Source organism: Blastomyces dermatitidis (genome assembly GCF_000003525.1).
Source record: "Blastomyces dermatitidis ER-3 genomic scaffold supercont1.10, whole genome shotgun sequence".
Lineage (NCBI taxonomy): Eukaryota > Fungi > Ascomycota > Eurotiomycetes > Onygenales > Ajellomycetaceae > Blastomyces > Blastomyces dermatitidis.
Window position 1 is genome coordinate 3178060 of NW_025544783.1, and position 27388 is coordinate 3205447.

The following is a 27388-nucleotide window of genomic DNA, read 5'->3' on the forward strand; positions in this document are numbered from 1 at the left end:
AGAGCAGACGGCAGTGTGGCTCGCTTAGACTTCCAAATTAGGCAGGGTGCTTGAATATCACGTGATGGAATTCCGCTCCTTCCTGTTTGGGAAATAAATGCAAAATCTCCAAGGACAGCTGCGATCTATTAGATTATATGCTTTGCCATTTTACGGTTATGTAATAGCATTTGATATGTTCTGTGTCTTTGCTATTGTGTGTTTAAGTCCATGAACTACGGATTGGAATCCACGGCGGGCCCAAGAAATTGTATGGAGTCGATTCAAATGCGTCACAAGCGGTTCTAGGGAGCAGAGGCGCGGACGGATTGAGCTTGCCCTTCTCACCGTACTTCATATATCATGTCATTAGTCGAGTAAATAGCTTATTTGTCAAATGCCCTCATTCCTCAAACTTGATATCCCCCTTGCTGATATCAGGATACACATCAAACCGCCGCTGCTCATAAATGGGAATGCCCTTCCTAATATCCTCAATCACCTGGGGCTCTAGATCGGCATAAACGATCTCCTCACTCTCTGCAGCCTCCACCAGAACTTCTGCCCGGGGATTCACAACCAAGCTATGGCCCCATGCATGGTACGTGGCATTCATATCCCTAGCTGGACTGCACAGACCAACGTAGACCTCATTATCCATCGCCCTCGCCCGTCCCAGCAATGACCAGTGCAGAGGCCCCGTAGTCATGTTGAACGCGCCAGGGTATACCAATAGGAAAGCGCCCTTGCGTGCCGCAATCATTGCAGACTCCGGGAAGCGTATGTCATAGCATATAGCTAGACCAACCTTGCCATACTCCGGTAAATCAACGATGGTTATCTTATTACCCGCCGTCAACACCTCGCTCTCTTTGAAAGTGATTTTTCCCGGGATGTCGATGTCGAAGAGATGTGTCTTGCGGTGGGTGGCAATCAGTGTGCCTGTAGGGGAGAAGACGAGGGAAGTATTGTAATATTTATTGCTCTCTGGGGCGAATTCGGGGATGCTGCCGCCGATTATATAGGCCTTTGCTTCTGAGGCTAGGGTGGACAAGGTGTGGAAGGATGGGGATTGCTCCTTTGAAGGTGGAGAGGGGAGAAACGTCTCTGCATATTTTGGAAAGTACTGGGTGCCGTAGGGGGAGTTGAAGCATTCTGGTAGGACGATGAGGGATGCGCCAGCCTTTGCGGCTTCCAGCACTTTGGTGCGCGCGTGTGAGAGATTGAGAGCTTTATCTGCGCCTGTATCATATTATCATGATGTTAGAGAAGGGCGTTTCGATTCAAGACTTGAGTCTCATTGGAATATCCATCCATCGCGGAGAAGCTGCTTTGCGGTGAGGAGGGGGTAAATTGGAGGTGATGTCATTCGCGTATTTGGATCGTACCTGAGGCCAATTGCACCAGGGCAAGCTTCAACGGCTTCTTGAGAAGAGCAGCCATGATATCTAATGGGTGGGAGGCGAAGAGAGGATTTGCTCTGTTAAACCAGCGATAAATGAATGACAATTGCTAGTCTGATAGTTGTACGGGTTTCTCAAGAAATAGAGGGTTGACTCTCGGCTAAACATAGGCTCGGCTTTGAAGTTGATAAGGATAAGTTAAGCCATCATATCATGATGCATGATTATTTATCTATTCTTTTTTATTGTTTATTATTAAATTTCATTTTTTGGGCGATCATGATAATCTCTGCCATTGTCTAGTAATAATTAGGAGAATATTTAGAATGCATGACATATCTATTCAAAAAAGGTCTCTGAAAGACAGATTAAGAATGATTGTTACTGTTAATGCTATAACTAGTTATAGTGCTGAAGTCATTTAGAGACATAGTTGAATAGAATATGCCAAACAGTTGGCCCATCAATATTTGAAAATGAGAAGCTTGACACCAAAAGTAAGGGGGCATTCCGAACAGTTAGCAACTGTATATAGAAGATTTTTTAATCATAAAAACACTTGTATAGATAGATATCTGTTGGGGGTCCCGGGTTGATCGGCCCTTATACCAGCAGTGCGCTTACTCCGTAGTTAGCCTACAATATCATTGCCCTAGATATGAAGGTCACATGACTGTGACCATTTTGCTTTGTGATCAATCTCATTGATCTCATTGATTGATTCTGATCACCAGATACATGCTGAAGATGGTAGTCTCATATAGTTTCAGTGAGACTCCTAACTCATCTAGTCATGATCATATTCACTGAATGAGATCAGGAGTGAAGCAGCTGAGTTTAAATAATTCAGCCTCAACATTTGGGTTCACAGCAATGAGGATAATCACCCGGAACACATTTCAACAGAATCCAGCATATAAACGAGCAGCAATCTCTTTTTGGATATTTCAAAACGAATACACCGAACTAAAACTAAGAGCAATAGCTTAATTGAAGAACAGAACATCTTGGACAGCCTTTGTAATCTAGGCTTCTGTTCCAATGGCCATGATTTTAACAGTTCACCTACAACCCACAACTCCCAAGTCCAATTCCATTCCTGTTTGTGGGGATGCGCTGACTTGTACGGAAACTGTGGGTTAGCAAATGTACCAACAGTCAGCTATGGAGGACTCCGCAGGGGTGGATATCTGGAGGGACGGCCCTAACTCCCTGGAATAAACTAGAATATCAAAATTGTATGCAATTACCCTGTACCAAAAAACAGTGATATGTCATTGAACTGACTGTTTATGTACGTACCCCGTACATAGCTTTGCCCGGTTATTCGACATTTGGTGAGTTGGCATCAGCTGGCCCAGTTAGAAATCGGGGCGCAATTCAAGCGTGTTCATTACATTCCGGGAGGATAAGGCTGAAACTCCCCATTTCTATCAGGGAACGGGACGTGGGATGCAAAGTATACAAGATCTTAGACGATGACCACCCATTGTATATCCCAGGGTACTTTCCTGGCAAAATGACCAAAGCTAGTGCCAAAGCCCCCAGTCTCTTCATACCCTTTGCAGCAGATTTATGCCCTGTCTTTCTCTGATATCTGTCGTTATCATTTGCGATGTCGTCCTGGCTATCTTCGGTTTTATCGAGGGTACTTCCGCCGTCCCGAGGGGACAGCCATGGCCGGGACAGTGCACCATCGGACTTACTTCCAGATCACGATCTTCACAACTCCTGGGGATGCAATTACTCAGCCCAGAGCGTCTTGAATCATGAACGAATACTGCCTTTGTGGGAACAGTATGGGCGTGACCCAACCGGAGTCCGGCGAAATTACCACAACCTGCTCAGGGAATATACTGCTCTCTTCCGGGACTTCTTCGACGGATACTATCCAATTTCATTGCACGGCCATGTCAGCGACGCACTACTTCCGACCACAGTCTCTAGCCTGATTCAGAACACTTGCGCAACCAGTCCTTTAGTTTTGAACAATCCGACTTTGGCTCCAAGTTCATCCGCCGGGGAAGACGGGAGGAAAATCCAGCAGTTTGTATTGGATTATCTAGGGTGGGAGCAATTGCATGTAGAGCAACCAAAATTTGCGGTTGTTCAGGGATTGTATGGGGCTGCGTTTGGTCCTCTTGTGAGTATTTGGGTTGGACGATTTTTTCACAGGTTCTAAGGGCAACGGTATCTAATCATTAACTCAAAGGCTCATGCCTCCAAAGAATGGGAGATGCAGATCATCGCCTCTGGCCCCAAACCAATCGTGGTTCACGTCGATGACGACATAACGAGAGAAAGTCTGAGTGCATCTTTGGCACAAGCAAAGGCGCAAGGCTGCATTGCAGTAGTTGTTGATATAGTCAGCACAGAGGATGGTTCAGTTCTCTCCCCAGAGCGGTTCAAATTGCTTCAGACGTGCTGCACAGAACACAAGCTCTGGTTTATAGTTGACGAGGCGCTTGCAGCCATCAGATGTGGTTCCCCATTTGCGTTCCAACGGAGCGAGTACGGCAACGAAAAGCCTGATCTGGTCGCATTCGGCAAGGGCTTAGGGACCAGTGGCATCGCCATCAACTTTGATAGCCCCATGACTCGTCCTCTCGGCTTCGTACAGGAAGAAGATATCCTTCAGACCATCATGTACTGGCGCGCCCTAGTCAGTCGGCCAGTAACAATCCCAGTCCTGCTTGAGGCTATGGGCGTTCTCTATACTGCCCAAACTGAGAACTGGGTGCAAAGGAGCCTTAAAATCGGGCAGACTTTCTACAGTGTCATCCAAGCGCACTCACCAGGCGAGCCTGTAAAAGGGCTGGGGGGATTTTTGGCCCTTGACAGAGATATTTCCATGCGACTGCATGTTATGGCGGGGGTTAGAAGGCGATGTCCATGGGTTCGCTGGCTGCCCAAACTTGATGCCGTGAACGCTGACCGTGAAGCTCTGGAGGCCCACGTGTTTGGACCACGAAGCAAAGGTCGCCGGGCAAAACTTAGTGCAGAAGCTGAGGAAAAGGGAACCCTACCACAGTGGTGCTTCGTATGTGGTATAGAAGCAACATCGGAGAACTGGTGCCGTACTTGTTTCTTGGGTTGTTGCAGGAATGAGGTCTGCGATGACGTTTTTAGTTCCCACAGCTGTCTATGACGTCTGTTGGATGGGAATGGGTATCGGGATGTGCGGGGCAAATTTCTTTTCTTTTTCGATTTTCTTCGCCATGAACAAGAGAGTGAATTTCGAGTACATTTGCAACTTCTAGTATACCTGATGAATTTATCATACCCACTGCGAGCTGCGAGATCTATTGGTATCTATGAGGCCCACACCAACCGCAGCAGTCCAACGGCTTCAACATCGAAGACCGTACGTGAAGATATGCAGAGTAGTTGTTCGCCATTGGGTGACTTCCCTGTCATTTCCCTTAAAAACACAGCTGATTATGATGCATTTCAGTCCCGTTCAAAATCGTCTGAAAATAGAAGAACAAGGGGGTTCATGACAGGCCGTGGCGGCGTGCCATTTGTTGCTACACCCACCTTCGCCCTTGGTAGGGTATTTCAGTGGAGATCGGATTGATTATGGTTAGCCAAAAGATTCAGAGGCTGCGGATTTGGGCATCGACACCACCTTCTTTTCCGCCGCTGCCGCCGAACTTACAAAAAATTGAAAGAAAAAAGAAAAAGAAAGAAATTATAAAAATACGAATCATATGATCCTGTCGGATTTCACGGATCTGAGAAGGCATGGTGGAATGCGGCCCCCCACTCCCTCCAACATCCTGCACTGGAATCCGTTCGTGCTGGTATTTCTTGGCTAGCTATGCCGTCCAAGTCAGCGAGGTTTGCCCTTTGCAACCTATATCAGAGAGAGTATGGGACTATTTAATGTGGAACCATGAGGATATGGCTAACCTTTCACAAAAGATTCACTAAGTTACCATCTGAATTTCTTGCTATCATCTGCAGCAATGGCTCGCCTCAACAGCTCCAACGAATACACCATAGGATGGATTTGCGCACTTCCTCTGGAGCGCGCGCCGGCCGAAGAGATGCTTGAGGAAAAACATGAAGAGCCCAAGGACTTCAAACAACCCCGGACGGACAACAACGTGTATACATTGGGCCGTATCGGTGGCCACAATGTAGTCATTGCATCCCTCCCAGCTGGTGAATATGGAACGACGCCCGCAACAGGAGTCGCAATGTCGATGTTATCCACTTTTCCGGAAATCCGATTTGGGCTCATGGTTGGCATTGGAGCTGCCATCCCGCGAGAGGGCAGGGACATCCGACTCGGGGATATCGCAGTCTGCAAACCTGATGGGAAAACCGGTGGTGTTGTTCAGTATGATCTAGGTAAAGCGCTGACAGACGATGAGTTCCGGAGGAAAGGATTTCTCAATAGTCCCCCTGAGTTGCTCCGCAATGCGGTCGGGAAGATCCAAACGGAACACCTCAAGATGGATTCGAAAATTCCTATGTACATAAGCGAGATGCTCAAACGATTGCCATCGATGGCCGAGGCCCGAGATGGCGCGGCAGCCTATGTCCACCAGGGAGCAAAGAACGATCGTTTATTCGAAGCTACGTACGATCATGCAGGCGGGACCGAATGCACCAAATGTAATTTGACCAAGATCATACAACGTGAGCCCCGACGATCGGACAAGCCACGCATCCATTACGGAGTGATCGCATCGGGAAACACGCTGATCAAAAGTGCAAGAGCAAGGGAGAAGCTTCTTAAATATAGCGACGAAGATTGCATCTGTTTTGAGATGGAGGCTGCGGGGCTTATGAATCAGTTCCCCTGCCTCGTGATCCGCGGACTGTGTGACTACGCAGACTCGCATAAGAATGACCAGTGGCAGCCATACGCCGCTGCAGCAGCTGCTGGGTACGCGAGAGAACTGCTTCACTATCTTCCTGTACAAGATGTTGGAAAGGTTCCCACGGCGAATGAAACCCTGAATCGGAGTATGTAGACATCAAGAGCCAGCCCATAATATTCTTTCCCCTATTTTCTCTCTTTCTTTCCTTTTCCCTTTCTTTTATTTATTTCCGCTTTGCTCACTGACCCCGATAGATCCAAACACGAGTTCCAAGCCTTCTAGAACCAACAAGCGCGGTGGTGAAGCTGGAACAAGTGTTCCATCTGGCGGATCTGGGAGTAGCAGCGCGCCACCTGGATCTAGCAGCAGTAACCCACCAGGACCCCCTGGATCCAGAAACCCAACAACCAATAATCCAACAACACCCCCTGGAACAGGTAATCCAACGACACCGCCTGAAACCAAAAACCCGCCCAACGGTCGTGGGGAGGGTGGTCCCCAGACAAACAACAATAATCCCATACGGATCGATGCTGTATTCGACGGGAGATGGCAACACCAGTGGAGGTTGATCTGGGCCGGCCAACACATACAGGAGATCAACCCTAAGTTTGCCTCTACACAAAAGATCTCTGAAATACACTTGACTACATTCGCCCATACCACCTGGGCCTCGTGCATAGTCGAAATCGATCTATTCCACGCTCCCCAGCGAGTGCAAGACACCCCTGAGGTTCGAACAACCATCTGTACCGAGGCCAGTGATGAATCTGTTCCAGTCGCAAGCCCATTCTACCAACAAGTCAGCACGGAAGCTATTACTGCTGGCCAGCCTCTCGCAGATGGCAACAGGACTTGGAACCGCGGCGCCTATTTCCAACCACCCGTGGCGAACTCGAACAAATTCAAATTCCTCGGGCGGCGCGTTATGGGCTGTCAGGGTAAGAGCGAAGAAGGGGGACTGAATTTGGCACCGCTCAATGCCTCTGACTACCGTTGGAGGTTGAAGGATCTGAATCTCGCTGTCGGACCAGAACACCGTATCTACGCTGTAATTCGGACATATAGTTTGTGGGATCAGTTTACTTTTAGGGCTTTGGTAAATGTTTCAATGTTCCGGTAAACCGAACCTAACCCCTTTTCCCTACTATTCTATGTTTACCAGAGCGAATGTAACGGGAATTTCAAAAGTAAGCCTATCGGTTTATAGCCCTATATATATATATATATATATTTTTTCTAAATTTGAATCATCCGCAGGTAGCCATACTGCTTGAAAAATACCATGTTTATCATGCGGGTATTCTCCCTTCTTCAACGGCAAGTGAGAAAAGTCAATGCAAAAATTGAAAATTGAAAATAAGAAAACTAGATAGTATAGTTACCCTGCAACGAAAAAGTATTCTGTTACAGAGAATTGCAAATTAATTTTTCTAAAAAATAAAAAAAAATAAAAAACTAAAAACAAAAGAATGTGATCCTGACAACGTTTTAGCAACGAATCAGAATGGTTATTCAGAATGCTGAGAATACATAAGCGATGCAGCGTCCGTCAACTCGGAAAAGTTGAGGGAACTACCTCAAGCACCCGTCTCGCCCTACAACACCTAGAAGTATGATTTAACGCCGACCACGATGGCTTACGAATACTATCCTATTCAAGGAATCAAAGTAGGCCTAGGCCCGGACAACCAGGTACCCATCAGACGGGAGTTTAATGAATGGAGTACAAGCCAAAAGCGTAGGGATCAAATACAGGTTGCTCTATTTCTCCTGGCTCTCAGTGATTTCCAGGCCATTCCCCCAGACTCAAGGGATTCTTATTTCCAAATTGCAGGTGGGCATGAAACAAACCATGAAACCTAGCCCCCAGTTTCCGCACAGATATCTAATTTTTCTCTCCAGGTATCCATGGCATGCCTTACAAGTCCTGGGACGAGCCCGGGATTACTGCTCAAGAGACTCACTTAAAGGGCTATTGCGTGCACGCAAATAGCCTGTTTCCAATATGGCATCGGCCGTATCTGCTACTCTACGAGGTATCTACATGCTTGCACTTTACATCTCGATCTGATACGCCTCGCCTCATCCTTGCTCACCAGAAGGAAATGAACAGCAACGCATCTACGAGATAATGGTCGATGTTATCATTCCACGATTGAGACTGCCTGGGAGAGTAGAGGAAGAGTGGCTTGAAGCTGCGTATCAATGGCGGCTCCCATTCTGGGACTGGGCGAAGTATCCAAAGATACCGGACCTTATGAGCAAGCCAAGGATTCGGCTCAGGTTTCCGGCAATGACCATATATAATCCGCTTTACAAGTTCGAGATGCCCAACGGTAAAAAAATGGGCGTCTACGGCCTCGGAACGCTCAAGTCCCCAGATTTCGACGATGCGCTAGAGGTACGTGTGCACAATAAACACCACTATCGCACATCCAGATTAACTTACATTGGAGTGCATGCATTAAGTACGGGGAGTGTTACGCTACCAGTCGTTGTCCGACGCCAGGAGAACGTGTGCCTACCAGCAAGAAATGGAGGGAGGGTGTAGTCAACAATGAGGCAGCAAACAAATTCATGACCAACCACGAGTCAATTACGGATTTCGATTATGGTAAAACAACGGAGATGGTGTACAGACTGCTCACCTATCCGATGGATTTCGTGAGCTTTGCAACTACGGCAAGGGATGCTACCATGGACTCTTCAAGTGCATCCAAAGTTACCAACGACATGAATATAGAATTCATCCACAACAACATTCACTACTGGGTTGGTGGGAATGGAGGCCACATGTCCCAAATTCCGGTCGCAACCTTTGACCCCATATTTTGGTTCCATCATTGGTATGGCATGACTGTCCATGCATGTATCTACTGTTGCTAATTGTAACTATCTTTCGGGTGACAGTTTTCTCGATCGCCTCTTTGCAATTTGGCAAACGTTGAATCCAGAAAAGTGGTTTAACGCGGATAAAACGAGACCATTTGATCAAAAAATAATCGGAATGGGTGATATCGTCACATCCAAGGCACCTCTTAGACCTTTTCACATGGATGAAGCAGGGACCGTCTGGACACCAGATGGTGTTCGTGATTGGTTCAAGTTGGGATATACATACCCGGAACTCCAGCGTTGGAACTATGGCGATAACTACAGGGAGGAACTCTTTCGAGACGTGAATGATACATATGGCGCCCTAAGGAAAGAAGCCATAGCAATGGGCAAACCAGACAGCAAACTACCAGATGTGGTACAGGCTGGGGAAAATGGTGTCTCAATGAATGACTATGCCGTGAGCATCAGATACTCCAAGTGAGTATTCCCAATATCTATAGTACCTGCATTATAGTTTCTCGCAATCTAAATCAGTCAGGTTCGCCATGGGTGGCCATCCATTCAATCTTGAGGTTTATCTACGACCTGAAAACGAGACGGAAAATAAATTTCGACCAGAAGACTTTGTCACCAATGTTTACAACTTTAGCCAGCCAGCGGAGCAAAACGGCGAAACAGTTTGCTCTAACTGCAATGATCTGGAGGAGCAAGACGTGCAGGTCATCGCATATATTCCGATCACACCGTACCTGGTCAAAAAAATTGGCCAACAGGCGCTGAAGGACCTTACACCAGCTACCGTTGAACCTTTTCTCTCAGGACTGTACTACAGAGTCACTATGGTCAGTCCAAAAGTCTAGCTCTATATCTGTAGCAACTCTGACTGACGAGAGCAAGCAGGGTGATAATGTTGTTTCTGAAGAGAGGTGGAAGCCAACTTTGAATCTCAAAGTTTCTGTTTCTCAGACTAGAATGGAGTACTCAAATGATCCTAGTATTCCAACAACATTTGACGACCCCCAGATAATTCCGTCCCTCGGAATTAGCCCAGAGGCTGCAGGAGTTCCAGCGCCAACACTGTAAGTGTCCTCCAATTTTACCATCTGTTCCCTCTAACCCCACAAACCTCTCTCATCTAATTTCTATTTGATTCAGTGGTGTGTCTACAAATTATGTTCCTTTCAACAGCATTACTCAGCTCGAGGAAGCAGTCCCTACCGGCGGGTCACTTGTTATAACAGCACAATCCGCGAGCCAAGATAAGCCGCCCAGGGAAATAAAGACAGGCATTTGGCTTGCATCCGTGTACCCTGGTTCGAGCGATGTCACTAACCAGCAAACCTATGATGTTCCTCTTTTCATAGTCATCAACAGCCGAACCCGGCTTCTTTCGTGCGGCAGCAAGCAGGCCGGCCGTGGCTTGAGTGCTCCTACGGAGCTGAAGCTTGAACCATGGCTGAAAAAGGACGAGCCGAGCATTAGGGTGGATATTGGGGGAAACGATTTTATAGTTTATGTTGATGGAATGAGAGTTCTGGCAGTGGAGCGGGCCATCAAAAGTGGAAACATAACGCACGTCAGATACGTGGCCTCCCCCGAGGGCAAGGACCCAGTGTTTGCAAAAGCGCTCACGGTGACGACATACAAGCAAGCTGACATGGTTCCGTGACTCCGTGAGCCTAATTAATAGTTTGCTCCTCGCGGAATGGGGATTCCTACTTTGCATGCCACAGTACTTAGCTTCTCCAGTCGATTTAAGCATCGAAACGTCATCATTTGCAATCAAACTATGAGATGCATATCCGTCGAGAGTAACGTATCTTAACGAGTGGTTCAATCTATCTCCTACTAAACTAGCTTGCATAACATGGACTTGTTTTTAAAGCCACAAAAAACTCAAGAGGGGTTCTTTGCAACAAGTGCATGAACTACATGCATAACGACCTGTTGCTCTCATTTAATGTCTAAATGTCGAATCCTTGAATTTTCTCATCATCAGTAAAGGAAGAAGCTGACTCCGTTGGCTGCATATACACATCCGTAATATCCTTGAGGATTGCAAGGCTTCCGTTTGCACGGCGGTACACATGAGTACTTGCTAGTACACCGGCACCCTTGAGGTGATAGCTAACTGTCCATTCCACGGGCCGTACGTGGCTCCACAAGGGCTCAACGACGCACAAGGTGGCTTGAGAATCTCTCTTTGCATTTCCCTAATGCATGGATATTGGGCAGAGGGGCTGAGGTGAAAGGGCCTGGGGCCCTTGTATCAGCAATGTATTCCAATTCTGTCCGAATCGTTGCTATCGCCATTGGACGCTCCTACGTTGGTTCCATCACCTCGGCCTATATAAAAATCCCTCGTAACTGGTTGATTCGTTGCTTCTCAAATCATCCTGCATGGGATTATTTTACCAAACCCCTCGGCAAATATCCAGGATATAGCTGATACAGGGTGGGTTGCTAAGCAAAATTGATCTTAAACTTTTAGTTCCATTTGAAGTTAGAACGACGATTGCCAGCAAATAGCTAACTAAAGAAGTTCATAGGATCATCAAACAATATCTCAGAGTTCCAGTGCTTGGTCTTCTCGCAGAATTGTGTCTCGTCTGTACCCTCCTCATTGCTCAGTCAAGCCCGACCACGCCGAGATTTCCCCCAGTGCTGCGAAACCTCGATTGCTGCTCTTCTGCGGGTTTAGGGTTGATGTCGCTCTTTTGGGTAGTGGCGAAAATTTTGAGCACCATTCTTGTGATTGCGGCGTTGTCAATCACAGTAAGGACGAAAATCAGAAATGCCGTTACGAGGTTGACGCTGGCAGCCCGTAGCTTTCTTCGTTTGGTGGTAGAGATCATAGCATCGTCGATTTCACTGTTGGAAGCTGCCGCTGCGAGTTTCTCAGACCGAGCTGTTGTTCCTTTCGCTTCTACTAGTAGCTGGATCACCTCTGGATCTTTGAGGTTCAACAACTCGTTCTCAAGAGGTTTCGAACCTCCGTCAAGCTCAGGATGAGAGGATCTAGCATTGGCCCCGCGCCGGAGCAAGAGTTCGACAATTTCGGCTCTATGAGGGCCATGTCCCTGCGTGGTAACGATCCACAAGGGGGTTCTATTTTGGCTTGAGGCGGCATCGACCTGGGCGCCGTGGTCGAGGAGGAGTCGGACGACTTCAATATGTCCGTTCTTTGCTGCTAAAGCAAGTGCGGTCAGGCCGATGGTTCCCTTTCCCTTTTCTTTGCACTGCTCATTGATATCAGCTTTGTGGAGGTAGCATGCCAGTGTCGTGCTTGTAAGCGCTCCTGCGGCGGCATCGGCGTGGAGAGTCATTTTCCCAGTGTTTTTACTAGTATGATAATTGAGGTTTCGTTCCATGAATTTGGGTATGCTTTAAAGGAGCGCTACATTACCGATATAAACCCCACGAGCATTAACCACCTTGACCTTTCGAATGAACATAGATGAGGTGTTTTTACCGGACTCAACGGGAAGCTGGCTTCCACATTCCATACTCCGCCTCAACTTGATATCACCCCAATATTCCGGAACCCCACCCCTTCAAGTTGGGCATGAATTGCTCGGGTATGTGGCATTACAATCATGTAGGTCTGCCTGCATGCAGAAACATTAGATTGGGCATTCGTACGTGATCGGACCTTCGATCGCGGAAGATGGACAGGAATAATCCCTGGCGATAATGTCGGCAGCGCCAAGATCTAGGGGGTGTTTGACGCCCAATATTCTGCATATGGTGATGGTTCTCATGTTAGATTGGCCCACAGCCTGAGTTTGCCAAAAAACATTTCGATTTCGGCCTTGGGGGATCTTGCTGGGAGTTAGCATTCGCTAATCCAGCCCTGGTCCATAGAATTTCATGTCTTCGATGCTCTGACGAGACAATGATTTCCACAACCAGCGATACGAACAAAAAAGAGACGCAAGGCTTGCATGAAGACTAAGGTAATGCTCGTACTCATAAATCTATTTCATTGTAATGTAATTTCGCACTCTGCCCTGCCTACGCTAATGCTAATGCTCCGCAGTCTCTAGGACTTTGCAGGCTGTGGCTCCCAGCGCGGAAAATCAACTACCACTATTAGGAAATAGCTCTAATGTAACGTTGCCTGCAAAGTCACTACTAAGATTCCTTTATTCGGCATTCAAGGTCTGCACCGGAGAGAGCAACATGGAGAGTAACTACGAAAATATTAGTATCAAAACCCGTCAATATCTATTCTAAGGGGGTAGTTGGGTGTGCTCACCCAATCTTCTAGTTCAGCTTCGTTCTTTCTGAGCTCATCGTATCTCGCATCGAGGAGTTCTAATTTATGTAAGCGATGTTTGAGCCTGGGCTGGCATGTGAAACTAGGTGGAAAGTAAAAAAGCAAAAAAGGTTGGAGATACTCACCGGATGTTCTGTAAAGCACCTGCAAAACTTCATCATCCATATCCAGTTTGTTCATAAAGTCTTTTGCTTCGTCATCCGTTCCGATTTGGCTGAGGCAGAATCGGACCGCTGCATGAATATCAGTGGCGGGTTCATATTGAATGTGCCAGAAAAGCAGGGATGGAATGTTCAAGTACCATCTTTCCTGTAACCCTTTGTCCCAAGGAATTGGCTGCACTCTAGTATCTCGTTGCGTAGTTGATCTTGACTTTCACCAGATGGGAATCCGTCGGTGATGATCATGACTAGATAGGGGCGTTCCAGCTGCCCACCAGAACTTAGGGGCGCATAAACAAGCGGATTAAGAATTCGCTCCCTGAGCCTGGTCCCAAGTGGTGTATACCCATTTGGTCTAAAGTTGAGTGTCTGCAATACCGCATTTCCATCGAGATTGTCGGCGTTATATAGGGTTGTATTGATCAAGCGAAAATAAATACCTCTATTGTTTGGGTCCGCCCGCGTTGCAATATCGGTGATGCGTTTGGCGAGTTCCGCTTGTTTGCACCAGCGATCTTCTTCATTCATGGAGTAGCTGTCATCTGGTGTATTTGTTATTTTTGGTTTCGTGTTCTACTCTCCCATTATGATGGATTGAAAAATTAATACCTACCACAATAGAGAATGGGTTTGTAAAGAGCCACAGTAGCAAGACCCTGTAGCTGACTGGGTGACTTCAACCAATTGTTCGGATCGTTCTTAAGAGCAGCGGCTTTTTCGGCTACTTCATTGACGTATGTATTTCCAGGGGGGAAAAATCTCCCAAGGCCGTCGTTATTGACTACTTTGTTCAGACTATTTTTGAAGTCCTCCACTGTTTCAGGTTGTTCCTCGTCAAGCTCCTCCTGTGAGAAATATCTCAACGTTAGCTGCCAAACGGTGGAGTCTTGTTGACGCCACTGTCCATCTTACCTCAGGGTAGTAGCTGCCTGGGGAAGCGATACCGAGGAAATATCGGGAAGCAGACTTGAATATGGATCCGAAGGCCCTCCAGGCTTTGGACTTGGCGAGTACGCCGACCACCCACTTGGTCATATAGCTCCGAAGACCACCTTTGCCTCCGCCTTTTCGTAGCGGTGGCTCAAAGGCATCTTTGATTTGTTTCTTGATTTCCGGGTTCAAAACCGTATCTGCTAGATCGCGTGCGGTTTTACCGTTATCGTCCCGCGCATCCAGTGACGCCCCCGCGTTGATGAGTAACTTAACAATTTCTGGATTCGATGTCTTAGCAATGGCAGCCATCAAGGGGGTTTGGTTCCCACGTGAGGGAATAGGTTTGTCGAAGGTCGTCGGCTTTTTCTCAAGAAGCAGCTGGACCATGCGAGGACTGGCAGGCTTCGCTATCGCAGCGAGATACATTGGTGTCCTACCGTCCCGAAAGTTCATTGTTTCCCCCATCGGCTTATCTGGGTCGGCGCCGTGGGCCAGGAGGAGCTTTACCACGGATGCCTTCCTGTTCTCCAAGGCATATCCCAGCGGAGTCATACCTGATCCATCTTCACGATCCCGAAGAGAAGAGTCCTCACCCAGTATATCCAGCAGCCTCCCTTCCTTCAGTTTCCCGCTTTGAGCAGCCGTCCAGATCGACATTTTTCGTAGCGTTCTATTTGTCCTCTGAGAGAGGCAAGGGCAGTGGGAAGGTCGTCCCGGTGATTTATCCAACCGTCCTGGTGACTATGAAGGGGTTCGGTAAAGGAACAGAATATGTCTCGTCGTTAAATATGCAATTTTGTATTATTGATCCAAGACCAAACGTTCTGGACACGGCAGATTCGGGGCAACAATTATCAGATTTCTGAACTTCTTCGGTTAGGTAGCGAACCATAGCAACCAGGATTCATTGCCATGCGACAATCGTGCATCACCACTAAAAGCTATTTGGAGGTCTGTAGTATCCTGAATGACGTCCTCTTACTTAGAAATCCTGTCCGACGAATGAGCGTTTGACAAGTAACAATGCATTGAATAAAGAGCAATTTCAGTCTTGGTGAAGAATCTCGACCAGAAAATACCTGCAGGCCGTGATTCATTCACGCTATTCTGTGGGCAAGTATTCCAGGCGGCCCAAAATCCATGAAAAATATTGCATGTAACTCACTCCGGTGGATACGCGGGGATGAATAAGGTAGAGTGATCGAGTGGTTCTCGCAAAGCTGGCCAAGGCGAAACTAAGCATAGCCTAAAATTTGCTTTAAAATTGAAAAGGCTGTGGTGTTCAGGCCTAAAGTATTTCCTTCCCCCATCTCCTTTTTGATTCTTAGTGGAGGATATTCCCTGCGGGCTTTCGTATACCTGCTAGAATGATAAATTTTTAAATCCAGTGACTAGGTTGGAGCACTTGCAGCTAGCTGGGGTTAGAGTGGTGGGAGGAGAGAGCCCTCAGTGTGTTATCAAAACATTGAAATTCACGGAAACGTATATTATACTGCCAATTGGGCTCCATGAGCGGAGATGTGATTGCCAAAATACACAAAAGTTTCAGAGTGTGTCATCACGTCCAACTGCTCGTGCCAAAGTATTCAATGTATCGCTTTGACCTCCCGCATACCTAGCAAAAATATGTCTACCAACTATGCAGCTTTCCTTGCTGGACACAAGAAGAAGCCCCTTTCTGTGCGTGAAGCCGAGGATAGGTATGCGGACGAAAATGAGATCGTGATCAAGAATGCCGCAGTTGCCATGAACCAGCTCGACTGGAAAATGCAGGACACTCCATGGGCTATGTTCAAGTACCCATTGATTCTGGGTGTGGATGTCGCCGGGGAAGTAGTCGAAGTGGGTAGCGATGTCACTCGATTCAGCATTGGCGATCGCGTCCTCGGTCACGCCCTGAGCTTTATAACGGAGGACGAAAGGCACGGGGGATTCCAAAATTATACCGTTCTCTTTTCGAACATGGCATCGCCTATTCCGCCATCCCTACCATTTGAAAGTGCAGCTGTGCTTCCTTTAGGAGTGTCGACTGCATCGGCCGCATTATTTCACGAGGACGGCTTAGCCCTCCCCAAGCCCAGTTTGAATCCGACAAAGACGTCTACAACCGTTCTAATTTGGGGTGGAACGAGTAGTGTCGGCAGCAACGCTATCCAGCTAGCAGTCGCTGCTGGGTGCGATGTCATTGTGACGGCATCGCCCAGAAACTTCGCTGCCGCGAAACGACTGGGTGCAGATCATGTAGTAGACTATAATGACGCATCCGTGATCGACAAGTTAAAGGAGGCGTTTCGAGGCAAGAAACTTGCTGGTGCCTTGGATGCGATTGGAACAGAAAAGACGTTCAAGCAGACTTCAGAGGCAGTCTCTCAGGTTGATGGGGTTAAAACCGTCACCTCGACGATCGATGATCTCGAAGATGCGTGGGTGCCTCCAGGTGTGACAGGAAAGGCCATCCTAGCAGTAAGCATCCGGGGGCTAGAGGGTGAGGATATGGACAAGAATGTAGGAAAGATGGTATATGAAGATTTCTTGCCGGATGCCCTTAAGGCGGGGAGGTACAGCATAGCACCAGATCCACTAGTCGCCGGAAAAGGGCTTGGAGCTATTCAGGACGCCCTCGAAACCTCAAAGCGTACACTGGGGAAGAAGGTGGTTGTAAGCATTTAGAGGATTTTTCGCGCTGAGCTGAGAATAACTTGGAATGAAAATAGTTTCTAATTCCCAAGAGAACGACCCTTCGAATAGAAAATTGTTTAGATGCTGTGAACAGGCCGAGCGCGAGAGACATGTAACGGTGCTATCGCGTAGATATATGTAAGATCGGGTAGCAAGTCATTTCCAACATAATGTTAGAAACAAAGCGCCATTACCCTGAAGGGTGATTTCAGAGCAGGCGCAGAACTGGACGTAAACATAATGCTTTTTATGAGGGTTTGGAAACAGTATACTTCGTACAGACGTCCTGTATAGCATGATGAATATTCATATGTTCTACCCAGTGGGGTTGGTGCCGTTCCAGCTCTTGACGCATATGATAACAGACAAATCAATCTGTTCCATTCTGATGTACATATGCGTCATTCTGATAGTTGCTCAGATCGAGTCTGTCTGACGTTCCTCGAGCCCTTTGCGATTCGAGCCGGTGTGCTTGGATGCACCGCTCACAGAGAAAAATAACGACTGATGCCGCATAAAAGAAAACGCAAGTTAAACCAGCAAACAGACTCACGGGGACAGGCCGCGGACGAGAACAGATATATGGAGCGTCACGTCACATATAGAGATCCTTGGATATATTGCTCACGGATTAGAACAAAGTACGGAACTTTGCCGCCTCCTCAAACGCCCACTAATCCTGGACTGGAATAGTGCAAAACCTAATCTTCACAGCCCTGCTTAAATAAGCAAGTTTAAATGCTTCTAGATTATTTCCGGATTCGGCCATGCCTGGAACCTCAAGAACCTTCATCGATTCCGTCTTTGATAACTGTCGTCCAGCTTCAACTCTCGTTCCTTGTCGTTCTCTTCAACGCCAGTCTCAATTCTCTTGTCTGTTGTTTCTAGCTCCTGCACCCAGTACAGCCATGCTCCTGGACTCTGGGCAGCCTAGACTCTACGTCTAATAGCTATCATCATCCCGCCCTTTTGGCCGTGTCCGCCTAGACCCACCCACCCATCTTCCTATATTTAATATCGCCGCATTCCGTCCCAACACGGTTTCTCGCCTCCTGTAGCCGCCCATGACTCCACGAGCCCACTGCCTTATCCAATCGTGGGAAATAAAAAGGACCCGTAACCGCTCCGAGGCGCTGAGGCAATTTATTTTAGTTCTCCTATATAAAGCCTTCAACCCCAGTCTTTCCCTTTAAACCTAAACTACGGCCCTGAAAGGTTGACCTCCCCCCCCGTATCATTCGTGCGAGTATATAACTATCGCAGCCATTTCATATCCCCCTACAGCTATGTTCGAAGACTTTTCATTCTCCTCCCCTCGAAGGAAAAATCGGGACTCGTTGATACCTAGTTACGATGAAGACATGGTGATTGCCTGCGAGGACCACCTGATCTCGCCTTTTTCATCTCGTTCTCCCTCACCCGTTCCGCGTTGTCGAAACTCGAAAGACCATCCTCTACTTCCTAGACATTCACGTCAGCCTTTCCAACTTGGGCCTGCTCCTACATCGATTCCATATAATTATGGCGACAGGCATGGACTTTCGATCCGCACTTTAACAAAGAAACTGAATGCTCAGACCTTGGATAATGATGCAAACAGTGATAGTGATGTAGGACCAGCTCTTCCAATTACGCCTCCTCGTAGTGCTCATACCGATGTGCCCGCAATTTGGTTGGAAAGTGAACCTTTAAGTCCACCATACCGGGAACATGATGATAATTCGTCTTGGACTGGGCCGTCACCTACTTCAACACCGAGGTTTATTGAGTCCCGCCGTACCTCGCATTCTGAAGCGGACAACTTACCATATGCTCACTACGCGTCTATCACGACTCAAGATAAGGAGCAATTTTCTTCTCTCCGCCAGCATCGAGAAAACCTCTCCCTTCTACAATGTACCGCAAAAACAGTAGCGGAAACCGTTAGAATCGCACTTCTACTTGAAGAGAGTGATCGATTATCCTTCGACGAAATCGATGAAGACAGGCATCCGAGTTCGCTCTCCCATCTCCCAGCTTCTCGAAATCCCACCTCCCTTATCAATAACCACAGCCGAAATCCCACACGCCGTTCCTCCACATCCACAGAGCCTGCATTGAAATCTAAACTCTCAATTAGCAACACCTACAGAGTTGATAAATCGCGCCATTCTCCACGGAACTCTAGTCATACCAGTGATTTCCGCATAATAGAGAAATCATCGCGGGGGTTGCGACGGAGGAGTTTGGTGCTAGCTGCCGTTACTGCAATGGTACAGGCAGAGGCTTTAGAGAAGGGGCAAAGGGATCGGGAACTTCGAGATATTCAAAGGGAAAGCTCGCGAGCCGTGAGTTCCGATTTCCTGCATTCTCTTAGCGGAAGATTAAAAGATTCCACAACTGCAAATTCCTCTTGAGAATTTGATCAGATACAAATGGAAAGAACAGGACACGGGGCAGTTGGAGACACTGATATCTTGCTACATGATGATTTTACGCTCCGGGCATATCAATCAGGATAATGCACTCGTATCGATTCACAACCAGCCAGACGGCCCACTCTTTGATATTTTTCCTTTTGTCTCATATTTCCTCCCCGTCCCATCCTCCAATATCACCCACCTACTGGTCCATTACCACTTCTTTTCTTTGTATAATCTCCTTGTTACTTTTCTGTTTTTGCTTCCACTTTTATTTTCGTCGTCTTCATTCTTGGCTTGTTATATACCCCCCACAGTCAGTTTATTATCCTACTTTTTTGACAATTTCCATGTGTGCAAACACCGCCATATCAGAATTTGATATACCTATTTAAAATACTGTCTTTCATTAAACTGGTCTAGGTTAGACTAACAGGCGCCACACTAAGCTGTTGATAGGCGAGTATGGCAGTTGCTGAGGATTTTGATATTAGTGTCTTCGCAGATTACAAACGGCGTTTCCTTTCTGTCAACTGGAGGCTTCTAGGTAATTACTCTTGTTTTTGAAATAGCTACTATACTTTATCGGTGAGGAAAGGCTACACGACATGTCATCGGCGGTTTTCCTTTTCCTTTTTTTCCCCTTTCTTATTTGTGGTACAAGCGTCTTGCCTCTCTCTTAGTACATTTATATTTCCTTTATTTCTTCTGTACTTTCCGTTCTCCTGGTAATTATAGCAACATGCCTAAGCGCCTAAGTCTTGAGGAAAATTCTTGCTGAAAATTTAATATCCAACTCATCTTTCCTCTGGGGATTACAGACGTTCAGGCAAAACCCAGCGAATATACCACAGTAAACAATAATAATCAGGCACAGCAAAACCCTTTTAAGTCACATCATGAAAACAGGTATTGAAATGATTTGCTTTCTCCGCTAACGACTGATTTGCTAAATTATATCCATACATAGCTCATTTCTCTTAGAAATAACAAACGGAAAACCAACCAACAAGTCTCACCTAACTGTGTAAACTCTAAAAAGAAGAAATAAAACGCGAGAAGAAGCATCTAGAAGCTTTGTACATACATACCATACCATATAAAATGGTAAGGGAAAAAGTGGTACTAAAAGCCTCGACTGGGTATATGAGAGCACGTAGAAAGTATATTAGGAAATCTGAAGAAAAGTGGAGAAGATAATAAGATCGTAGCGAAGTGGGTTCAAAACATGATCTTAGTGAAAGAGCCCGTCAAAAGGAGAGCAAATGTGCAAATTTTATGCGATATTCGATGAGGAATTGCATGCCCAATGGAGAGAAAAAGGGTTGTAGAAAAGAAGATATGAGAAGCATTTACGAAAGATACGAGTTGAACTCTATAGAACAGAACAGGTAATTAGGCTGAGTGGAAACATGTACACGTATCAAAGGTTAGTTTAACACGGGAGGCCCCGGATCGCGTTTTAAGCACGGGAGGGTTTGAACAGTATAGATAAAGGGATTTTGTATCTGAAAAGGGAGAAGGCTGGCATGCTAGTAGTAGTTAATCGCCTGAGGTGTCCTACTGGGAAATTTATTAGCACCATTCGTGGGGCTAAAATACGGAAAATACAATAGGTACACATGTTCCAGGGCAGATGTGACCAACCTTTTCAGAGTCTTGATTAATTATCTTTCGACGCCAGGAAAGCTGTCGCTGTAACAAAGGCAATAATAACCAACACCAGGAAAACTGCCCCGAACACCTGGCGTGCAAAGCGAATCTCTTTCTCATGAAACTGCTCCACTTCTCCTCCTGACCTCCATTTTATCAACCAGTTCGCCCCTTGCCCAATCAGGGCGATGTAGCCCAGCAATAACCATCCCGGGGGTAGCATAATCGAAGAAGCAATGATGAGCTCCCGACCAACGCGCCGCTGGAGGGCAAAATTGGTCTCTGAAGCTACCGTAGTAGTCGCGGCCCGTTGTCTAAATTTGGCTGATGTCTTAAAGAGGCGAGGCGGGGTGGAAAAAGCGTAGCGTCCGTTTTCTGAGCAGTACCACTGGCCAACTTCGAGCTCTTCGTTGACATTGAACGGTCTGCTTGCGACGGTATGGGAACGGTGAGGTATTGCACTCCTCTCAGAGAGTGGACGCGACGAAAGGTCTCTTCTGCTCCGTCGGGTATTTGTAGTTACGATGGGGTCATCCAATTGTCGAATACGCTCTCGAATGAGGTCGTCGCGGGATGATGCCTTCATGCGTATTTTGGTGGTTTCATTGCCGTTGTTCTGTACAGGCGGCCAGTGTAGTCTGGGGATTGCGGGACGCTGGCCTTGCTGGTGCCTAGCTTCAGATACCAGTGATGGACGTTTGTGGGAGGTCCCAGTGTCATTGCCTTCAATGACCACAATACCATCGCCAGAAAGCCTATTGCGAAAACGAGGGGGAGAGGGATTCGACTGGGGATAAGGAATGAGCTGCTCAGTGGAGGAGTATGTAGGCGCGAGATGAACTCTCTCGGGCATCTGAAGGACGTCTCCTCTTTGCGTGCTGCCATCAGGGGAATAATCGCGAGGCACGGAGCGAATGCTTGTGGTTAGAGACAGGGAATTCTGACTATTGCAGTTATTAGTTGCTAGGTTCTCCGTTACGAACAAGCTCATTCTAGGGTATTTGTGGGAAAAGGGCCTTTTGTGGCGACCATTAAAATTATTGAAAGGGGATGGGAGGATACTAGTAGTGTTGCTGGCTGTGTTGTGCTCTCTAGCTGAAAAGGGGCTGTGTTTGTTTCGTATGCGGGAATGGGACGAGGCGTCTCGATTGAGAACGGGCATGGATATGTCCTGGCAGGACGATATGGTACACCAGTCTGACGAAACAGTGGCAGGTGGGCCAGAGGACTCAGTCACGGAATTCTGGCGGTATTGCGCGTCGCGGGACGTTGGTTCGTGTTGATGTAAATGTTGATAATGTGGCGGTTGGTGTTGTTGAAGAGGGTGCTGATGACACGAGAAATCAAAGAAATCAGACTTACAACTTGGGTTAACAGGACCAGGGCCAAATCGGGATGACTGATACAGGCTTTGTTTTCTTAATCGCGTCTTCCATTTGTCGAGGACCGGCGGCGGACTTTTGAAGGGATGAACGTGCGGTTTGTTCAGGGGTGTAGGGTGTTGATACTGTGAGGTGGAGGGAAGTGGTGCCGGGTACACTTCAGTTGAAGCCTTGAGCACTGGCACAGGCTTTGCCACAGAGTTCAAGCTATCAAAAGATTTACCTGGGTATTGATAATCTGGGAGCAGGATGCTAGTTCCAGTATTTGGGTTTTGATGGAGCTTATGCTTGTGAGAGAGGCCTCTTTGACCTGGATGGACCATCACTAGGTTGCCAGGACAGCTAGGGAAATGTTGATGTCCCCCAGGTAATGGCAACGATGTCCAAGGTTGTGCTTCTGCATTTGCAAGGCTTCCACAACTGGAAAAATTAGCTAAACTACTACCTGTGTCCACCCTTGAGAAATCACTTCTAAACTGATGGCTTCCTGTGACCGTTTGCCAATCCTGTGCATCTACCCGCTCACTACACCAACCATCCTCCAGCCCAGTGTTACTTTCAAGGGCACTGCATGTTTTCAACTGATCAGCAAACTGTTCAGGTTCCTTAAAGGACGAGTTCGTAGAAACGGTTTGTGGCTTTAATCCATTTCCCTTTGGGCGAGATGAAAATGTAGACGGTAGTTTAAGACGGGATCTTAGCGTTGAGAACGTTCCCAACCGACTCAACTGAGGACTTGACACTGTCTGACTGCTCCCTGGGCCCATATCTTCGTAATCGTCAACGAGAAAATCATGATCTGCAATCCCAGATACGGAACTAGATTGAAGTGTACCAGGATCCCCTCCCACAGTTAGAATTGGTTCGGAAACGTCTATTGAAGAATTTTGGGAATAAAAATTATGCGGCTCGTCCGGGATAGTGTTTATTGGGTGGGAATCTAGGGGACGACGGTTCTGGTAACTAGTAGCATAGGATATAGGAAATACTGGCGCGTCTGCGCCTGTCTGGCGGGATTCCGGGGGATGGATGGGCTTCGAAAAATTAGGGCTTAATGTTGAACTCCATTGATATCGAGATCGAACGTTCTTATAGGGAACCTCAGCGGACAGACATGAGTCAATCAGATACGCGCCATCCGTCCGGGCACTATCCGCTAGGGTCTGGGTATATAACTCTGGAGGAGGTTCATCGATCGACGAGTACACAGAAGACTGTGGTCGCGCATATTGGACTTTTAAGAGGCTTTTAGCAGGAGATGGTTTGGGGCGTGGCGTAGCGGAGACAAGATTTTGTTCAATAAGGGTTTCGACGTCTGCCGATAGGCGTTCCAATGGGCTTGACACACTGCGACGATAGTTTGAAGCTGTTTTCGTGCTCGGTTTGCCACCTCTACTTTTCCTACCATCTTCGCACGTATTTCGTTTTTCAACCCGAAAACGGGTCGTATGGGGAATCAATTGACGGGATACGAAGCTGGAGATTAGGGTGGACGCGCCGCCAGTGCGAAGTTTCTTCCACTGGAAGGCTTGTTTCGGATCAGGGGGGCGAGGTTTTGTGAGCGTGGAGGGATGCCTCTTGATGACTTCGCCACGCGGTTGCCTGTCGGTTTGCAAGGTTTTACTCGTAAAATAACTTGATAGCTGACCAAGCGAAGCGCCGCTCAGGATCAAATTTGCGAATGTAGTTTTTGGATTCTCGGTGGCATCTTGTGCAGGCAGCGATGGCGCCTTGAGCTGCAGGGGAGATTGAACCTCCAGAGCTTGTTCAAGGACCTCATTTTCTACCTATGTCAGAGCAGATTCGAATATGTTAGAAAGGGCAAAGCGCTGAGGTGAAATCCTCACCGGAATAGGACGCGAAGGGATCAGGAGAATTTGGCGGGAGAGTGACATGGGCCTCCTCAGTACCCGTGTCCAAGGACAGCTCCATATCCAGATCACCTGTGGAGTGATCAATGTATGGAAACAGTGGAAATAGATTGCTTCTCTGGTTTACTATGCGCGAAGTAATAGATGAATGTGCTGTTAGAAGATCTTCGAACAAAGCCCGTGGAGGCGTGGGTCGACGCTCCTCGCTCCCCGATCTTGATCGATTTCCGTATTTCAAGGGCGTTTGTTGTCCCTGAGAAGCCTCACTGACTGAAGGGCTTTGGTCGAGAAACTGAGAAGACATCGGGTCGAAAGAGGGGGCTGGGATACTTCGCTTTAACAAATGAAAGGACTTGGGAGTTATATGTTCAGGCGAGAAAGATACAGGTAAGCCAGGTGATTTTGGCGGGTTGAGTATCTCAAATGAAACGCCCCTATGACGAAGCCTTGTCCTTGAGTGATTTGGGTAGAAGGACAGAGCAGAATCTGAAGAGCTTCTGTGGTGAGAAATGAATCTGGCGGGAATCTGCTTGAGGCTATATTTGAACACATTCTGGCGCGTTTCATTAGTCCCCGCGTCCAATTTCTGCGTAAAAAGCGCAACATGAAATGAAAAAACAATAAGATTACTGGGGACAAAAAGTACCACAAAGGTGACTGATGCATTAAAGTCTCATAAAATAAACACTCACCAACTTCTTCATTCCAGGGCTTGCGCTCGTAACGCTAGTTGCAGGAGTGTAAGGTGGAGGTGGAGGAAAGGACTGCAGCAGAGTCTCCAGTTGTTGAGATGGAGTTTTAGGGGCAGCAGTGAATGCAGTGGTGGTGCGTGGCAAGGAGACAGCGTCTGCTAAAGGGTGGCTGGGACTATTTTCATGAACCCTCGCCTCTTCATGATCAATCGCCGCCTCTGCTAATGGCTGCCAGGACTGCAACGCCTCTACTGAGCCTCCGTTAGAAATTTGAGATGCTGATATCGGGGTTGCAGGCGGCGATGGCGGCGCTCGAGGAGGTCGAAAAACGGTGAGGTTCAAGGTTTTAGGCTTCCTTCTCAATGTTCTTCGCGGGCCGGGGGCAGATTGCTCATCCAGTTGCGGGCGCGAGAGAGTCTTACGATACTCATGTAGGGAGAGCCTACCGGAAACCTGTCCGCTAGAAATGGTGCGCAGAGAAACAAGGACAGTCGGTGCAGGACTGACCGGAGGAGATGCAGGTCGTGAAATGGGAGCGGAACAGGTACGACGAATGGGAACGGGCGAGAAAAGAGGGAGCGGGACAGGAACGTCTGAGTATGAATGATATTCGTCAACACTCACACAACTAGAGGTGAGATCTACACTTCCAAGGCCCATATTCCCGTACAGTTAACCGCAACACCTAAACGCCGGATGAGGGTACGCGATCCTAAAGCACAAATTGGATCCTTCTTGCTAACGTGGTTATATAAAAGTGCAGCAATATGGCAAGCTCTAATGAGAAGTTAGGCCTGAGGAGCCTCGTCGAGATATCCAAACCAGGCTGGACCATCCAGTCACCAATTCAAATTGGAAAGGTAAAATCCCAAATCCGGCCCGTTGACTCCTAGATTAAATGTCATCATCAACAAAACTCGCAATTGGTATCATAATCATTCATGGCCCAGTGAGCTCGATGCGAGTGGTTGCGGGGTTGTGGACAGTGAGGTGTCTTACCAGTGGTGCGTTGTCACTGAGCTATCAGAAACCAGTCTTGAATCTTCTACTTTCCTGTGTCGGCCTCTAATACGAACCTTTTAGGTATGACAGTGCGATGCACGATGTCTGATATTACATTAGAATACCAGTCAGAAAAACTGAACAAGGGCAAGTATTTACCTCCTTACCTCCGGAAGGGAAGGGAAAAGCCTTTAAGACGTTGACACAGGTTGTAAACGACGGTGAGGCATAGCAAGAGCCAGCTGTTGCTATACTCAAATTCTGTTCAATTCCACCAGGGAAAATGCGATAATAAATAATATATATCGACGAGACAACATGAGCTTCATCCCTTCAAAATGAAGAAGGACAAAATGAAGGCGTCGTCAACTTTCATATGAAAGGAAACAAAATTGAAGCAAACAGAAATATTGAAGAATCAAAAAATAAAAAAAAAGCTCTTGCAAGTGATAGCCAATACGGTAGCAGGGAGCAAGGAGCTGTGTTTACGGACTGCCGTCATCCTGTCCACACACCTCTCCGCATTGCCTGACCACTTGCTCAAAAAATCACATTAGTTACCTTTTAGTGGTGGGGTGGTGCGACGCAGCCCAACGTGCAGGCCATGGACTTGCCGGGTACACATCCGCGATGTAAACGGGCTCGAATAATGAATCGGTGAAAGGATGGATTCCTTTCGCCTCAGACAACACTCCGGATGGGGGTTGAATCAGTCCTGACGAAAAAGGTGTGGCACGCCGCTAGCCAATGAGGAGTGTGAACGCGACATTTCTGACGCTGGCCTGCCCAGCCCCCAGCAATCGCCCTTCCGCCAGTCGCTGTTCAGAACTTGGATGTTGTTCACGAAACGGACCTCCATAAAGTGCCGGCTGGCGATTGACAGCCTGGTACTGGATGTCCAGCAAGGCCAGACGTGGCGTTCCTCTCTGATATCATCGTGGGATATTCAGACCCAATAGAGCCCTCCTCTGCAAGGAACCCGTAGAAGCGGCCGATGCTTCTGGGACTGTGAGATGGCGTGTGAGTATGGGAGAGCCATGTCTGGTACCAGTGGAGTGTGGAACGCAGCCAGTTGGCCGTCACTAAAATTGCTTGTGGAATATTTAGCTCACGCGGCTCTTTTTGCTCGCCCGTTGAAGTGTGATTGATGCTTTGCAATCAAGCCGGATGGCACTATTTCGTGCATGGGATCAATGATTTCCCTAGTCAACAGTTATTTTTGGGAAGATACGACGGACATCCTGAAATTCCTTATAACTACTAAATATAGCTGGGATTTTCG

General features: G+C 47.5%; 8 protein-coding genes across 12 annotated transcripts; 4 read left to right on the forward strand and 4 right to left on the reverse strand.

Annotated features, from left to right (window-relative positions):
- Positions 1–48: 48 nt before the first annotated feature.
- On the reverse strand, positions 49–4480 carry BDCG_08310. 2 transcript variants are annotated; one of them, XM_045424089.1, is made up of 3 exons: positions 4178–4480; positions 1368–3269; positions 49–1221 (listed from the first exon to the last, which is right to left on the reverse strand). In XM_045424089.1, exons 2-3 carry the CDS (start codon positions 1420–1422, stop codon positions 383–385), a joined length of 894 nt encoding a protein of 297 aa, XP_045282497.1. In that variant the 5' UTR covers positions 1423–3269; positions 4178–4480; the 3' UTR covers positions 49–382. The 2 variants fall into 2 exon arrangements, with proteins under 2 accessions (XP_045282497.1, XP_045272881.1); XM_045424088.1 differs by having other exon boundaries at positions 1368–4480.
- On the forward strand, positions 2998–7337 carry BDCG_17759 (uncharacterized protein; the record flags this gene model as incomplete). The annotated part of the gene is made up of 7 exons (XM_045426828.1): positions 2998–3525; positions 3595–4422; positions 4512–4560; positions 4643–4746; positions 4837–4930; positions 5307–6359; positions 6469–7337. The coding sequence occupies 7 exons, from the start codon at positions 2998–3000 to the stop codon at positions 7335–7337; spliced, it is 3525 nt and encodes a 1174-aa protein (XP_045282498.1).
- A 335-nt stretch (positions 7338–7672) lies between these two features.
- On the forward strand, positions 7673–13459 carry BDCG_08313 (tyrosinase). Its single transcript, XM_045424090.1, has 10 exons — positions 7673–8051; positions 8120–8253; positions 8331–8618; positions 8687–9063; positions 9128–9532; positions 9594–9897; positions 9956–10134; positions 10211–11510; positions 11605–13011; positions 13095–13459. Exons 1-8 carry the CDS (start codon positions 7850–7852, stop codon positions 10722–10724), a joined length of 2403 nt encoding a protein of 800 aa, XP_045272882.1. The 5' UTR covers positions 7673–7849; the 3' UTR covers positions 10725–11510; positions 11605–13011; positions 13095–13459.
- BDCG_08314 (uncharacterized protein) lies at positions 11026–12524 on the reverse strand. The gene has a single exon (XM_045424091.1). The coding sequence runs from the start codon at positions 12424–12426 to the stop codon at positions 11683–11685; it is 744 nt and encodes a 247-aa protein (XP_045272883.1). The 5' UTR covers positions 12427–12524; the 3' UTR covers positions 11026–11682.
- On the reverse strand, positions 12988–17707 carry BDCG_08315 (ankyrin repeat protein). The gene is made up of 6 exons (XM_045424092.1): positions 14408–17707; positions 14109–14340; positions 13636–14037; positions 13460–13567; positions 13314–13372; positions 12988–13248 (listed from the first exon to the last, which is right to left on the reverse strand). The coding sequence occupies exons 1-6, from the start codon at positions 15083–15085 to the stop codon at positions 13201–13203; spliced, it is 1527 nt and encodes a 508-aa protein (XP_045272884.1). The 5' UTR covers positions 15086–17707; the 3' UTR covers positions 12988–13200.
- BDCG_08316 (oxidoreductase) lies at positions 16055–17098 on the forward strand (the record flags this gene model as incomplete). The annotated part of the gene is made up of 1 exon (XM_045424093.1): positions 16055–17098. One exon carries the CDS (start codon positions 16055–16057, stop codon positions 17096–17098), a length of 1044 nt encoding a protein of 347 aa, XP_045272885.1.
- A 118-nt stretch (positions 17708–17825) lies between the features above and the next one.
- On the forward strand, positions 17826–20646 carry BDCG_08317 (uncharacterized protein). The gene has a single exon (XM_045424094.1). It carries the CDS (start codon positions 18394–18396, stop codon positions 19501–19503), a length of 1110 nt encoding a protein of 369 aa, XP_045272886.1. The 5' UTR covers positions 17826–18393; the 3' UTR covers positions 19504–20646.
- Positions 20346–27387, reverse strand: BDCG_08318. Of its 4 annotated transcripts, none has more exons than XM_045424095.1 (7): positions 26266–27387; positions 26104–26211; positions 25105–25993; positions 24389–24965; positions 22522–24324; positions 21154–22103; positions 20346–21069 (listed from the first exon to the last, which is right to left on the reverse strand). In XM_045424095.1, exons 3-6 carry the CDS (start codon positions 25762–25764, stop codon positions 22084–22086), a joined length of 3060 nt encoding a protein of 1019 aa, XP_045282499.1. In that variant the 5' UTR covers positions 25765–25993; positions 26104–26211; positions 26266–27387; the 3' UTR covers positions 20346–21069; positions 21154–22083. The 4 variants fall into 4 exon arrangements, with proteins under 4 accessions (XP_045282499.1, XP_045282500.1, XP_045282501.1 ...); XM_045424096.1 differs by having other exon boundaries at positions 20346–21066; positions 26266–27364; XM_045424097.1 differs by having other exon boundaries at positions 20420–21066; positions 26274–27228.
- Position 27388: the final 1 nt, after the last annotated feature.